This window comes from Periplaneta americana, chromosome 17 (assembly GCF_040183065.1).
Source record: "Periplaneta americana isolate PAMFEO1 chromosome 17, P.americana_PAMFEO1_priV1, whole genome shotgun sequence".
In the NCBI taxonomy this organism is placed as follows: domain Eukaryota; kingdom Metazoa; phylum Arthropoda; class Insecta; order Blattodea; family Blattidae; genus Periplaneta; species Periplaneta americana.
Window position 1 is genome coordinate 10,305,533 of NC_091133.1, and position 14,477 is coordinate 10,320,009.

Below are 14,477 nucleotides of genomic sequence, written 5' to 3' on the forward strand. Positions count from 1 at the left end.
TTATGATAAATAAAATGTTTATATACATACAGTAATTTGTTTACTTTCTTACTTTAAAATTAGCAAAATTTGGCAGTGGAACGTTTAATTAATTTATTGAGTTATTTTACGACGCTGTATCAACATCCAGGTTATTTAGAGTCTGAATGATATGAAGGTGATAATGCCGGTGAAATGAGTCCAGGGTCCAGCACCGAAAGTTACCCAGCATTTGCTCGTATTGGGTTGAGGGAAAACCCCGGAAAAAACCTCAACCAGGTAACTTGCCCCGACCGGGAATCGAACCCGGGCCACCTGGTTTCGCAGCCAGACGCGCTGACCGTTACTCCACAGGTGTGGACGCAGTGGAACATAACTGATTCCATTTGGTAGTAAGCATTATCATGACAAAATTTGAATTGGTATAGTGAAACTTCCCAATAGCGGACACCGCCGGGGAAAATTAAATGTCCGTTATTGAGAAGTGTCCGCTATTTAGAAAATCGTTAGTATGTATACAGTACATTAAAATTTTTCACACATATTCAACACTATATTTTGCAGTACAGTAGACAGTGAGATTGAAAGATTGTTTACAGTATTCATCCCTAGAGAAATCGTACCAGTAAATGTTTTGTAAATGAAATAAACATCAGTCACTGTACCACTTTATCTTACACAAAGAAATCTACAATTTCATTCTCAGTGTATGATTTTAAAATAACATCCTTGTTTTTCGAAATTTCACTACCCTGAGTTTTTGCCACATTAACCTTTGTGGTCAGCTCACGAACACTTAATTTCTCTTTCTCACTATGCTTTACAATATCCACTTTCTCTTTTATTGACAAACGTTTACGTTTTTGTGACATTTTTAACATGACTGTACTTCCGAACACTCAATTTGACAAACTAAGAAAGTACGGGCTGCTCACGTACAGTATCACAACTAACAACTGTGCTGCTTATCTTCAATAAAATACAAGAACGTTCAAATGCACGATAATGACTGTTGCAAAGAATTCCGTTATACTTCCATTTAATTTACAACCTTTTTTTTTTCTTTTTTTCTTTCACGCTGTCCATTATTTGGAAGTTTTAATTGTTGTTGGGAGATACATTTCAGTGTCCGCGTCCGTTATTGAGAATGTCCGCTATTTGGAAGAATTTTATCATAAGGGCTAATGTCATTTTGCAGGGGAATTTTAAAATGTCCGCTATTGAGAGGAGTCCGTTACGAGAAGTTTCACAGTATTACCACAGTCTAGTATATACAGTCCCGAAGCTCAATACGTAGTAAATATGCAGACATTAGAAGTTGCTCACCACTAGGATCGCTAATATCGCCTCATTACAGGCAATGCAAAATAGTACCGTCAGAGTCTATTGTTTCTAGCACCCTCAAAACTCAAGCTTCGTGACTGTATATAGTAGACTGTGGTATTACCTTTAACTTGCTATTTGTTGTCTTGCTAATGTTCAACTAGAAACAATGATTTCAAAGCTCCGCAACAATCTAATTTATAATTATAACAGTATGTACTGCAGGCCTACTGAATAAACTTAGAAAGCATGATGGAATATTCAGATTGTCAATTTCTATAAATGAATACAATATAATAATTTTTTATTACTCAGTCAATGACAAATCAAAGTAAAATAATGACTTAGTTTATAGTCATTAAGATTATATACATGAATTGCAAAATTGCGAACGTTTTCGCCTATTCAGGCATCCTCAGGCAGTTATACAATATCTCAATGTCGTATACGTAGCTATTGGTGGTGAGTACTATTTAAAATTAATTGTGTATAGGACATCTCCATTATTAAAATGTAATATTACAGGTAATAAACTTAAATAATGTTAAAAATGTTAAAAACCATGTAGTAACTAAACTTCATAATTTGTGAAACACTTGTTCAGTCCAATGAATGGTCGATGTATGCCGTTTAAAATGTGACAACTGCATAGTTAGCAACTGTATGGATCACTATAAACATCCTGTGTTTTATGTGAATTATGTAGACGAATACACACTTCACCCACGTCACGTCATATCAGTTACAGTCCTAATAGCAGCAGGTCGCCGCACGTCTACATAATTCACAAAAAACACAGGATGTTTATAGTGATCCATACAGTTGCTAACTATGCAGTTGTCACATTTTAAACGACATACATCGATCATTCATTGGACTGAACAAGTGTTCCACAAATTATGAAGTTTAGTTACTACATGGTTTTTAACATTTTTAACATTATTTAAGTTTATTACCTGTAATATTACATTTTAATAATGGAGATGTCCTATAGCCTACACAATTAATTTTAAATAGTACTCACCACCAATAGCTACGTATACGACATTGAGATATTGTATAACTGCCTGAGGATGCCTGAATAGGCGAAAACGTTCGCAATTTTGCAATTCATGTATATAATCTTAATGACTATAAACTAAGTCATTATTTTACTTTGATTTGTCATTGACTGAGTAATAAAAAATGTATTATATTGTATTCATCTACTGAATAAAATTTGTTTCTCTGCTACAGTGATCATAATACTCCCACTGAACGATAAGAAGAAGATAAATTGAGTTCACTGAGGAAAGTATTTGAGATGTCTGTTGCACATTTCAGAATTGAATTCTTTTGAATGCATTACGGTTGACGAGCAGCTTTTACTTCTCCACGGTCACTGCCTGTTCAAGGTATTTATGAGAACCAAACCCAGGAAATATAGTATAACAGCCAGGATGTGTGCAGATGCAAATACATACTATATGTGTAACAGGCAGGTATACACAGGATGGAAACCAGATGAGTCTAAGAAAATAGACAAGCACCAAGCAATGAGAATTGTCCAAGACCTTATATTAGCTCCCTAAGGGACAGAACAAAGCGTAAGACAGGCATTTCCTTGACAACGGCATTGATACAGCAGCATGTAAATGTGTGGTGGGAACAAGTCTGAGCTAGCTGTAAGCATCTTTCGGAAACTGAATGAAAGCAAAAAGCTTTCCATGGTTTTTACATAGAGGAACACAACAAATAATATCTGCCCTGTAGAGCTGTTCTTAAGAAAATTTAATATACCAATACATTACGTAAATCCTCAATGTTTATAAAGTGTAAAACAAATGCACATGCAAAGTACATCCCCAAAGTAAATGCGCGCTATCTGTTGAGTTCAGTATATCCCTATTGATCGATGATTCAGAGAGACAGCCCTTCTGAAGGTGCTTCTAGACAATTAAGAAAACGGAAATTTCAACTACAATGAACTCTCTACATGAAGACTCGCACACCACACTCACCTTTCGGTGAAAACCTCGTTGTCCTCTGCTGCTCCTTCCACCATTGGCTCCTCCTTCACTGTGACCAAGTCACTCTGCTCTTCCTAATAATACAGAGCAAATAAAACAGAAAGATAGCACAATCTATATAAACAAAAATGCAACGGTTTTACATTGTACAGAACTGCATTTATGTCGTATTAGGCGTAGTAGAATTTTAATTAACACAATTCTTGGCGCAGATTTTTCATGGGGCACTTCTTTTCGTTATAGAACAGCGTTTTTTTTTTTTTTAACTTTTTCAACATGTAGCACAACAAAGGTGTAATTTAAACTACCATGGAGCAATCATATAATATAAAGCAGAAGGGAAAATTTGAGGGTTATAGAAAGATATGAGTACCTACTATAAAATACAAATAAATGAGATAAATATATATGCATTAGTATATAAAATGAAATACTTTCAATTTTCTATGCATTACTTTTCAATCAAATAGAGGGGAATGATAAGATGATAAGATGACTGGTGAAATGGCGCATATTGCAAAAAAAGGTTCAGAAGAGAAACAAACTACAAATTATTCATAAATTGAACTAACACAATTTTTGCATTTTTATTTGAAGTTTATGTGAGAAATATAAAATTTAATGACAGAAAATTATTACAAAGCCATATAAATGTTGTAATTATGGTATGAATACTTCTTAATTTCTTTTTTTTTTTTTCTTTTTTCTTTTTTTTTTATTGGGTTATTTTACGACGCTGTATCAACATCTAGGTTATTTAGCGTCTGAATGATATGAAGGTGATAATGCCGGTGAAATGAGTCCGGGGTCCAGCACCGAAAGTTACCCAGCATTTGCTCGTATCAGGTTGAGGGAAAACCCCGGAAAAAACCTCAACCAGGTAACTTGCCCCGACCGGAATTCGAACCCGGGCCACCTGGTTTCGCAGCCAGACGCGCTGACCATTACTCCACAGGTGTGGACCTTAATTTCTTATTTAGCAAATACGAAAACATACTAGACCATTACCAGTACGTGTTTTGCTAAGATATTTAATGCACGATATATTTTCTTTCACAAAGACAAATATAATAGAATATTTTTTAGGTTGGTACAATATTCTAACTTTACTGATCTGGCAACCCTAGCTGTCCGAATGCATCACAATGCTTTTTCAAAATTTAGAACCTCTTATGGAATCCAATCAAAATAAGTCCCATAATTTATGGTAAAGTTACAAAATATCTCTTCTCTACGGGCAACATAATGTTCTACAAAGGACATGTTGCAAAATATACAAAAAAAAATGCTTAGAAACAATGTGTGAAAAACAAATGAAGAAAAGATATTGTATCTAAAGCAAATTTAATTATTTGGAAATTGTAAAAAGTATTGAAAATTTGAGAAAGAGAGACAGAGAAAAAAAAAGACATGTCCTTAAGTACGACATATTATCAAATACACTGTGGGAACGTGTAGCTTGAAAACCATTAAGAGTAAATGTAGCATGAGATTTCGTTTTCATATTTAAAGCATAAAAATATATAACACTAAAAATTAGAGTTCTCTGCAAATGGTATAACTTGAAATATTAAATAGTTATGAGATTTTGTTGTCTGTCATAGAGGAAAGGCGCTGCAGATACTGTTGTAAAGAGGTATTCTCTATGACAATCAAAATACAAGATAAACACTGGAACAAGAATATACAGTGAATTCTTTGTGCGTCACTCACCTCAGGTTCACGTTTCATCATGGGGAACGAAATTGGCAAAGGATCTTCCTCAAATTTTATCTCTGATGTGAGGTCATATCTCTGCCCCTCATATTCCTCCTTTATACCAGTCACATGCAGATCCAAAAAATGCTGGTCCTGCAGCACAAAGAGATGTATTATTGAGCAATTTGTTGCACTGTGTTACAAGACGACTTCTAACGTTACAAGCTGCTCTCTGTGTGTCTCATGCCACAGTCTGACTGAAACCAGCAACATTGTGCAGGATTCATATACAAATGCAAATTTTTCTTGCAAACATTTTTAGACATGTTATAAACATCTGTGATGATAAATACGAAAAGTTAACCCTACATATTTTTGCATATTAATTATTTTTTACGGTAACGCCAGTTTATATTAAATTTCCATTTACAACTGAGCCTGTAACAAGACAGGAATATAGTCCACACCTGTGGAGTAACGGTCAGCGCGTCTGGCTGCGAAACGACAGCAGTATGTTTCATTCAATCAAATAAAATCAAAGCATTCACAGTAACTTCAGATGTACCCCAAGGATCCAATCTTGATCCGTTGTTCCTTTTACTTTATACCAATGACTTGCTTAAACAAGTTTTACAATCTAAATGTTTACTACAGTATATGCTTATGATGTTAAATTGTATGAAGTCACTGACAAACAACAAGAAGCTTTTGATCTACAACATGATTTAGGACTATATAGATGGAGTATTAACAATTCCCATCTGTTAAATCCTAATAAATGTTGTTTTATGACATATTCTAGAAATATTCAAAATTTGTGTGAAATTACTTAGAGTAGAATCATTTACGGATTTGGGTATTCATTTCGCACATAACTTATGTTTTAAAATGCACTTAAATCACGTGGTAAACGATGCATATAGAAAATTAGAATTTATAATCAGAAATGTAAAATAATTTAACACGTGAAAGATATATAATACGTTTTCCGAAGTGATATAATGTTAAAAGTTGTGTTAATGTTACGTTTTATTTAACGGCGCTCGCAACTGCAGAGGTTATATCAGCGTCGCCGGATGTGCCGGAATTTTGTCCCACAGGAGTTCTTTTAAAGATGCCTCAAACTAGGAAGCTGCCTAGAGAGGGGAAGTAGTAGAGCTAATGGAGGGGGCCCACCTAGGCTCCGATACCCAGGTATAGTCATATTGTCTGAAAAGTTGACCTCTTGACAATGTATTCAAGATGTACCCTCCCTATGCAGCCTTCTCAACTGTTATTAGAACTGAGCTGTACCAGTCTAGTCCACAGTGCACAGCAGTAGGCGGACAGTGGTAGGGGAGAAGTGCTCTATGCGCCTGCGCGAACGAGACAGCTTGCTAGTTTGAGGCATCTGCACATGCCAGTAAATCTACTGACATGAGCCTGTCGCATTTAAGCACACTTAAATGCCATCGACCTGGCCCGGAATCGAACCCGCAACCTTGGGCATAAAAGGCCAGCGCTATACCAACTCGCCAACCAGGTCGACTAAAAGTTGTGTAATCAATATGTATAATATAAATACTACTCATATTCTAAATAAAACTCTAGTTAGAAGTAAACTAGAGTATGGGTTTATAATATGGTCACCTGAGTTCCAGTCCCAACAGATGCAAATAAAAAGGATATAGAACAGATTTTTACGTTACTTGTGTTTTTAAAAACATCACGTGCAGACTTTGTAAATTGAATTATCAAACTTTAAAATCTAGACGATTAATAAATAGCCAAATTTTACCCTACGGTATATATATAGTGGCTCCTATGGTATAAGGTATGGTATATTTAATAACTGTGATTGTCTTAAATTCCTTGAGTTCAATCTAAAAAGAACAGAATTACGTCATAGGCAACCTTCTGTTATTCCAATTCTAAGAACTGTTTTCTTCAACAACTCTTCATTGTTTGTTATGTGTCATACTCTGTCTTTAAACTGTGATTGTCAATTACATTTCAATTTATCAATTAAAAAATGTCATACAATTTTAAAAATAACTATATTTCCTTAGGTATTTAAATTATGAATATGTGTGTTATAATGTTTTTACTCTAATTTTGAAAAAAATCTGCATTATTATACTGACATTTCGCACTAATATTAACTGTAATATTATATCTAGATTCTATTATGTATCCTTCTTTTTTCGTTTGTGTTGCCTGTTTTTTCACTATTACGTATTTTGTATATAAATTACATCAATGTAAGCCACCTATAATTGGAAGCTTGATTCTGTTCATGGTGAAGTCTAAATGAAATGAAATGAAATAAAATAATTTGGCCATTCCTGCATATAATATACTATTTTGCATATATGGTGCATTTTCAAGTTTACTTTACATGAACCCCAAGATTTGCATAGTTTTGTGAAAAAAAAAATATAATTAAATTTTGGATTGTTATGTTGTGAGCACATATAATTTCTTTCGTTGACTGTACTGGATGGATAGAAATTCCTTGTGTATGAAGTGAAGCTGTGAAGAAACCAAAATCTCCACTTCCTACCTTAGTTCCATTGAACTACTGCACAGCAAGAAGCATTCCCAAACATTCCTAGCAAGAAAGGGTACATCCTCCAGCAATTCAGCAAAATTATTTTCACATGCTCAAGTAAATGGTTACATGTAGCCATATAGACGCTCAGATAGGAGAGGTGATCTTGTAGTCTGCAATGCCGACCCAGATATTTACAGCGGAACTGACATGATCGCCTTAATCTGGGTTAGACCTCAACTTCCATAGTATCTCAAAATGTTCAGTAGGGCATCATTTATTTCCAGCTTAATTATCGTAACCTGTTACTGTATTACTCGGTATATGGTGACACCACATAATATTACAACTTGTTTTTTTTTTATTTTATTATTAATTTACACCCTACAATATTTTATTTTTGTGTTTTTTCACGAAGTTCACATTTTCGTATATTAAAATTGATATCTGTACAGTTTATCAACAGTAATCTCACTAGAGGTTTTGATTTATCTAGAGAAAATCAAAACTCGAGTGGGATTTAATTGACTATTACACGATTAGAAGAAACTAGCCTATATAAAGATTAGAAGTAACGAAGTTACAATAAAATATTAATTGGCTTACGAAAATACAACTGTCTTCAAATGTATTATTGTACCATCTCCACATTACGCTAGATGGCAGTACTGTTTTATGATGATGTTTTCTTGTTACCGGTATCAGTTGTGCCAACTATGGAATCATCATTGAACTCTGTGGACTGTTAGTAGTCAAGAAGGCTTTGTTGATTCAGTTTCATTTTTATTAAAACATTTGCATTCCATTTCAATCATCCGGATCCCAGTAATCAACGTCACTTGACAGATGATTTTCAATAAATCTTAGTATTAAACAATCTCTGTTACGTGACTGTCCATAATATATAGCAGAAGCTATAACAAACATAACCTAAATAATATAAACAAGTGTTAGAAAAGTTTTAATTAGGGATGATGAAATAAACAAGAAACGTTTTAATTAACGATGATGAAATAAATAATAAACATGGATGATTTTAAATGAAACAATTATTGAAAGTACAATTTTCAAATTTGAATGTTTTGGTGGTTCAGTTGATGTTATATTGGACGTGTGCGTAAAAGAAGTGAACTCGTTGGTGTACATGGTGTATCCCTCATCTCATTCAGGATTTCCGAATGGTGCTCTTCATATATGACCAGTGATCTTTATTAATTCTTGTTCTTGAATGCCAAAATGCGAGTCATATTTGAAAGTGATGTGCATCGACTGGAGTGGTTTGTAATTTTCTGTTTTTTGACGGCCAGACCAGTGCAGTTTGAAATGTTGGCAAACAAAGAAACAAATGCTAGGGTAGTGATAAAAATAAACAAATGCTAGGGACGCGATAAAATTAAACAAATGCTAGGGACGCGATAAAATTGTGCGATAAGAGGCCATGATTGGTTGAAAGACGTCCTTTCGTACCGTTTTATTGGTCGAAAGTAGTGTGACGTAGTAAAAGTGTAATAGTCTTGGTAAACTAAGCTGTATGCTATTTTGTTTTGCTAACTGTTGCTGTCTAGAGTTTAGCATAATTATTTATTCCCTTCCTCATTCGAATATCGTCGAATCAATCCATTTCTGTAGTTGATAAATCAAATTGTGGTGAACACATCTGAAAGTGAAATGTCCCCATTATGGTGGATTCTTTCATAACGAAAGAGTATCAACATTCACATCAGTGATCCACACCCTGATGTACCTGAACGAAGATAGCACGGAAGTATATATCAAAAGTAATGAGATTCATACCAAAATGACGGAGATAGTACTGAAGATATGACAACACGTCATCAATCCTCGAGTAAAAATAATGTGGCAGATATCGCCTAGAAGCATTTAAAGATGAACTTTTGAAGGGAAAAACAAATTTTCTGCTGAACTTAATAACAAGATATTTAATTCACTTGTGCAGAATTTCTCGCGCTTCTTAAGCTATAATATTAATTTTTTGCCCAGACCCAAATATCTGGCTACCAAATATTACACTGATAGACGAAGAGTTCTCTTACATAAAGAGAACAATCACAAACATTGAAGTAACCAGAGGGAGTTAATAACAGAGACTGCGATAGAAAAAAGTTAGTACTGGTACAACTCAAGCTGTTGACACCAGCCCCCGACCAGATCGCACACTGTTAGAGATATTAGAGACGATATGGCTAGTGAGTGAGCTCAAGAATCGCAACAGGAAAGTTAGAGAAGAGTTTTGTACCTGCATGCTTGAAGAAAGAGTAAACATTTTTATTCTTCAAATCGGCGAAAACAAGGATATTTAGTACTGCCGCCCCATCACTATCTGGTCGATTATACTAAGAGACATCGAACGTGTTATAGATTCACGACTTCGAATGTATGTTGAAATAAAAAAAAATCAACGAGGATTCGTGAATTTATCTGCTATGCTAAGAAATACTTTCATATCCAACTCCGCTCTAAGACCTGCAAAAGGAAAAAGTAGATTATGTAACAATTGTACTGTTAGACATAAAAAGGCCTTTGAAAACGTGTAAAACCTACAAGCTGAAGGAATATCTTCTATATTAACCGTTTTAATAATAAATTTCCAGTCTGATAACATCACCCAAATCGAAATCCCCATGGCAAGACGAGAGCAGTCTCATTATTACAAGGCGTTACGCAGGGGTCACCGTTGTCACCAATATAGTGTATATATATATATATATATATATATATATATATATGTGTGTGTGTAGGATTGCGACGAATTAAGTAAGGATAACATTAAGACATTCAGCCCAGACGTGCACCCTTTTAGTAGGCACTGGTACTGAGAAAGGTAAATTTGTAGAAGACCCTTGGATGTAGATGAACTGATTTGAATTTGAAACAAAGCATTTACCTTATTTGTTTGGAGTCTGTTTCTTCGCGTGTTCAAATGATTCTCATGAAAGAAAACAATCTTTACAGTTTCAGAAGTTCTTGGAAACGGTACACAAACGCTAAAACGTTCTCAAATACGTTAAATTTTGTATCACATTCTTTTACACTGTTCAAAATTTGAATTCACAGATTCACGTCTTTCAGTTCTCCGTTCTGGTGTCTCTTTTCCCTTCCTACTTCTTCATATTTTCTTCGGTTTTTAAGTCAATATTCATGAGCACGACCTCATTAAAAGGTTTGTCACTGTTGATGGAAGCATTAGGATTAGAAACGAGTGAACTTATAACTTATCCGGTATCTCGACACTTCTCTAGTGTAATTCATAAGTTAAACCTATTTGAATCCAAGAAAATTGCTCATCAACCTCAAAATTTGCCTTCTATATATAATACATTATTCTAACAACATAAACGAAGAAGATACACATGGATATACCCAAGGGACGAAAGGAGATATCAGATAGACTATATACTGGTACAGGAAAGATTCCGAAATTGCTTAAAAAATGCAAAGAATCTATGAGGTGCGGATATTAACTCAGATCATGTCCTGCTGATGGGCGAAGTAGATATTCATCTGAAGAAGATAAGAGGAAGACAGGTGACTAAGAAATTGAACATGGAAAGACCGAAGAACGAAGACGACAGAAAAAACTTTAAGCAAATTTTCAAGAGAAAGCCGCTACATTATAATCCACACCAGAGAATAGTAATGAGTACTGGACTCGTTAAAAAAAGTTGTAAACAGACAACAGCAGAAGAAACAATGGGATACACAGAAGATGTGAGAATTAAGAAACCTTGGGTCACAGGGAAAATGTTGGAGAAGATGGAGGAGAGGAGAACATGAAAAACATCAACACAGAAGAAGGTAGAAGAACTCCAGGAAACTAAACAATGAACTAGGAAGATAAACTGATAAAGAAAAAGAAGACTGAATGAAAGAGAAATGTGAAGAAATAAGAGGATCTGAAGACAAAAGGAAGATATGTTTTAATGTACCGCGAAGTAAAATGTTTGGACTTCACAAATAAGAACAGGAAATCCATGTGGTTGATAGAGGACGACATCGAAAATGAAATAACAGACAAACAAGGAATACTAAACAGATGACGAAATACAGTGTGTAGAAGAGTTGTATGAGACAAGGAATCGAATAGATGAATTAGCTATAGAAGACGAAGAAGCTGTAACAAAAGACGAAAAAGGATTTTCTATTTTAAGCAAAGAAGTTGAACTAGCGCTTAAGGAAATGAAGAATAGGGAAGCAACAGAAGTTGATGGAATTCCCATTGAATTAGTAAAACGCTTGGGTGAATACAAGAAGCAAATTCTATCATTATACAACGAAATATATGAGAAAGGCGAATGCCCTGAAGAGTTTACGGAGACAATGTTGATTCCGATGCCGAAGAAAGATAATGCCAAGAAATGTAAGGAGTTCAGGACTATCAGTCTAATGTTGCATTCGACGAAGATTCTCCTGAGAATATTGAATCGATGTTTATATTGTAAGACGGAAGAACAGTTGGAAGAAGAGCAGTTTGGCTTCAGGAAGGGAAAATGTGCGACAGATGCAATTGGACTGCTACGGACAATCCCTGAAAGATACCCAGAGAAAAATGAAGAAGTGTATGTAGTATTTGAGGACCTAGAAAAGGCTTTCGCCACAGTGGATTGGAATAAACTGATGGGGATCCTAAAGAAAATTGGTGTGGATTGGAAAGAGAGAAGATTGTTCAGTAATCTTTATACGATATAACGAGTCAAAGTCAGGATACAAGAAATGTCAGAAGAAGTGAAATTGGGAGTGGAGTACGTCGGGGATGTCCTTTATCACCTATACTGTTCAACATCTACTTGGAGGATTTAGTCAAGAACTGTTTTCAGAACATGGGAGGAGTGACATTAGAAGAAAAAATAATAAAGTGCATAAGATTTGCCGCTGATATGGCGTTGTTAATAGAAGAGGAAATGATACTAAAAACGTTAGTGGGGTTTAAAAAGGGTGCGTCAGCTACTATGGCTACTTGCGCCCTTATCTAAAATATTTAACTAAACACAAACACAAAACAATAACCAGAATACGTAAAAGAACTAAACTGCGTTCTCACAGTTAAAACGAGGCAAGCAAGTGCAGTTTCAACAAGGTGATGCATAAAAAACCATAAAAGTGAGAAGTTCTCAGACGCTAAGTGGTATTTAAAAAGAAACAACAAAACAATAAAACAATGCAACCAGAAATAAAATTGCTTGCTGCATTTATAAAATGCACGGCCGTAAAAGGTCCGAATGTCAACTTTCTTAAAATCATATACTAAAAAATATAACCTCCGGATGTAAAGGGTCCAGAGGATATGTAAAACGGGCCAATAAAAAACTAAATCACCTTATCCAGTCCTGTATTTGATAAAAATCACAGAACTGCATTTGTACAATTAAAATCATTTCCAAGAGCGTCACGTAGTGTCGGCCGAATTCCATATTGTCTGTGGGCACGGTCATATTTTCTGCAACGCAATATAAAATGTTCCACCGTAAGTGGAACACGGCACATATTACACTCCGGCTGAGACTCGCCACGTAGGACATGGCCATGTGTCAGATGACAGTGGCCAATCCTCAACCGGATGAGTAAAACTTCCTCATGTCGTGACGCTCTTGTGGACGAATCCCAAACTTTAACAATATTCTTTATACTTCGTAATTTGATTCCGTCTTGTGCAAACCATTCTCCTTCCCATTGCCACCATATTTTATATTTCAAGTAGTTTCGAATGTCCTGCCACCTCTCGCGCCAATAAACCAGAGAGCCATTAAGTGCACCACCCCTCGCTGCAGCATCCGCGGCCTCATTTCCTGGGATACCTACATGACCAGGAATCCACACTACTCCAATCTCATAATCAGAGCTAAGGAGAGTGTGGAACAGCTTCTGAATTCCTAACACAAGCGGATCATCACAATTAAAAGACTGCAAGGACTGAATGGCACTTAGAGAGTCGGAACAGATAAGGTAACTGCACCGGGGTTGCCTAAATAAAAACAATAAGGCTCTGTAAAAAGCATAGAGTTCAGAGGTAAAAACACTAGTATATTGGCTCAGTCTGTATTTAAATATCTCTCCATTTGTAACGGAGGAACAACCAACACAATCATTTATCCGGGATCCGTCAGTAGAATCTAATGAGTAATTTGGATATCGTGATAAAAGTTCACTAATACGAAGTCTATAAACAAAAGCTGGTGTAAAATTCTTAAAACATCGGCTCAGACTTACATCAAACATGGGACGTCGCATAATCCACGGTGGAGAGGTGGTATATTTCAGTGTGTGAACTGACGGTAAATGGACGTCGAGCTCAGAGAGCAGCTCTCGAAACCGCACACCTGCTGGGTGAAGTCTCCGTGGATTTTCACTGTATCCGCCGTAATGAGTATAATGGTGAAAGGAGTTGTAGGAATTGTGCTGAGGCTGCGTGAGGAGCTTAACCGTATATGAGCACAACAGGACATTACGTCGCCGATACAGTGATGGTTCCCCCGCTTCACAATACAGGCTCTCTATCCGACTCGTTCAGAAGGCACCTGAAGCGAGTTGTATCCCATCATGATGGATAATGTCCAAGAAACGTAGCTTAGATTTATTTGCTGAGTCATAGATAAAACAACCATAACCCAGCTTTGACTGGATAAGAACACGATAAAGACGTAAAAGCACTATGCGATTTGCACCCCAGCGAACCCCTGACAAAAGGCGTAAAATATTTAAGGTTTTTTCGCAACGCCTTCTCAGATCACATATATGCGCCTCCCACGTTAATTTATAATCAAAGATAAGGCCCAAAAATCTCGCAGTGTCTGTATATTGAAACTCCAATCCAATAAGACGCAGTCCAGGATGTGGATGCAGTCCACAATGGTTATAGAAGTGGACACACTGCGTCTTTAGAGTGGAGAATTTAAAGCCATTGCGAACAGCCCACTCTGATA

General features: G+C 35.8%; 1 protein-coding gene across 2 annotated transcripts in view; it reads right to left on the minus strand.

The window, feature by feature from the left end:
• The window catches only part of LOC138693078 (zinc finger protein ZFP2-like), a 151,320-nt gene that overhangs the window by 58,435 nt on the left and 78,408 nt on the right, over window positions 1-14,477 (minus strand). For both annotated transcript variants that reach the window (XR_011330219.1, XM_069816665.1), the window contains 2 exons: window positions 5,025-5,162; window positions 3,303-3,385 (listed from right to left, as the gene is read on the minus strand). Coding sequence is in view for 1 of the 2 variants with exons in the window: in XM_069816665.1 (XP_069672766.1) it covers window positions 3,303-3,385; window positions 5,025-5,162 (221 nt within the window). In the remaining variant the exon portion in view is untranslated. The remainder of the gene's footprint in view (window positions 1-3,302; window positions 3,386-5,024; window positions 5,163-14,477) is intronic.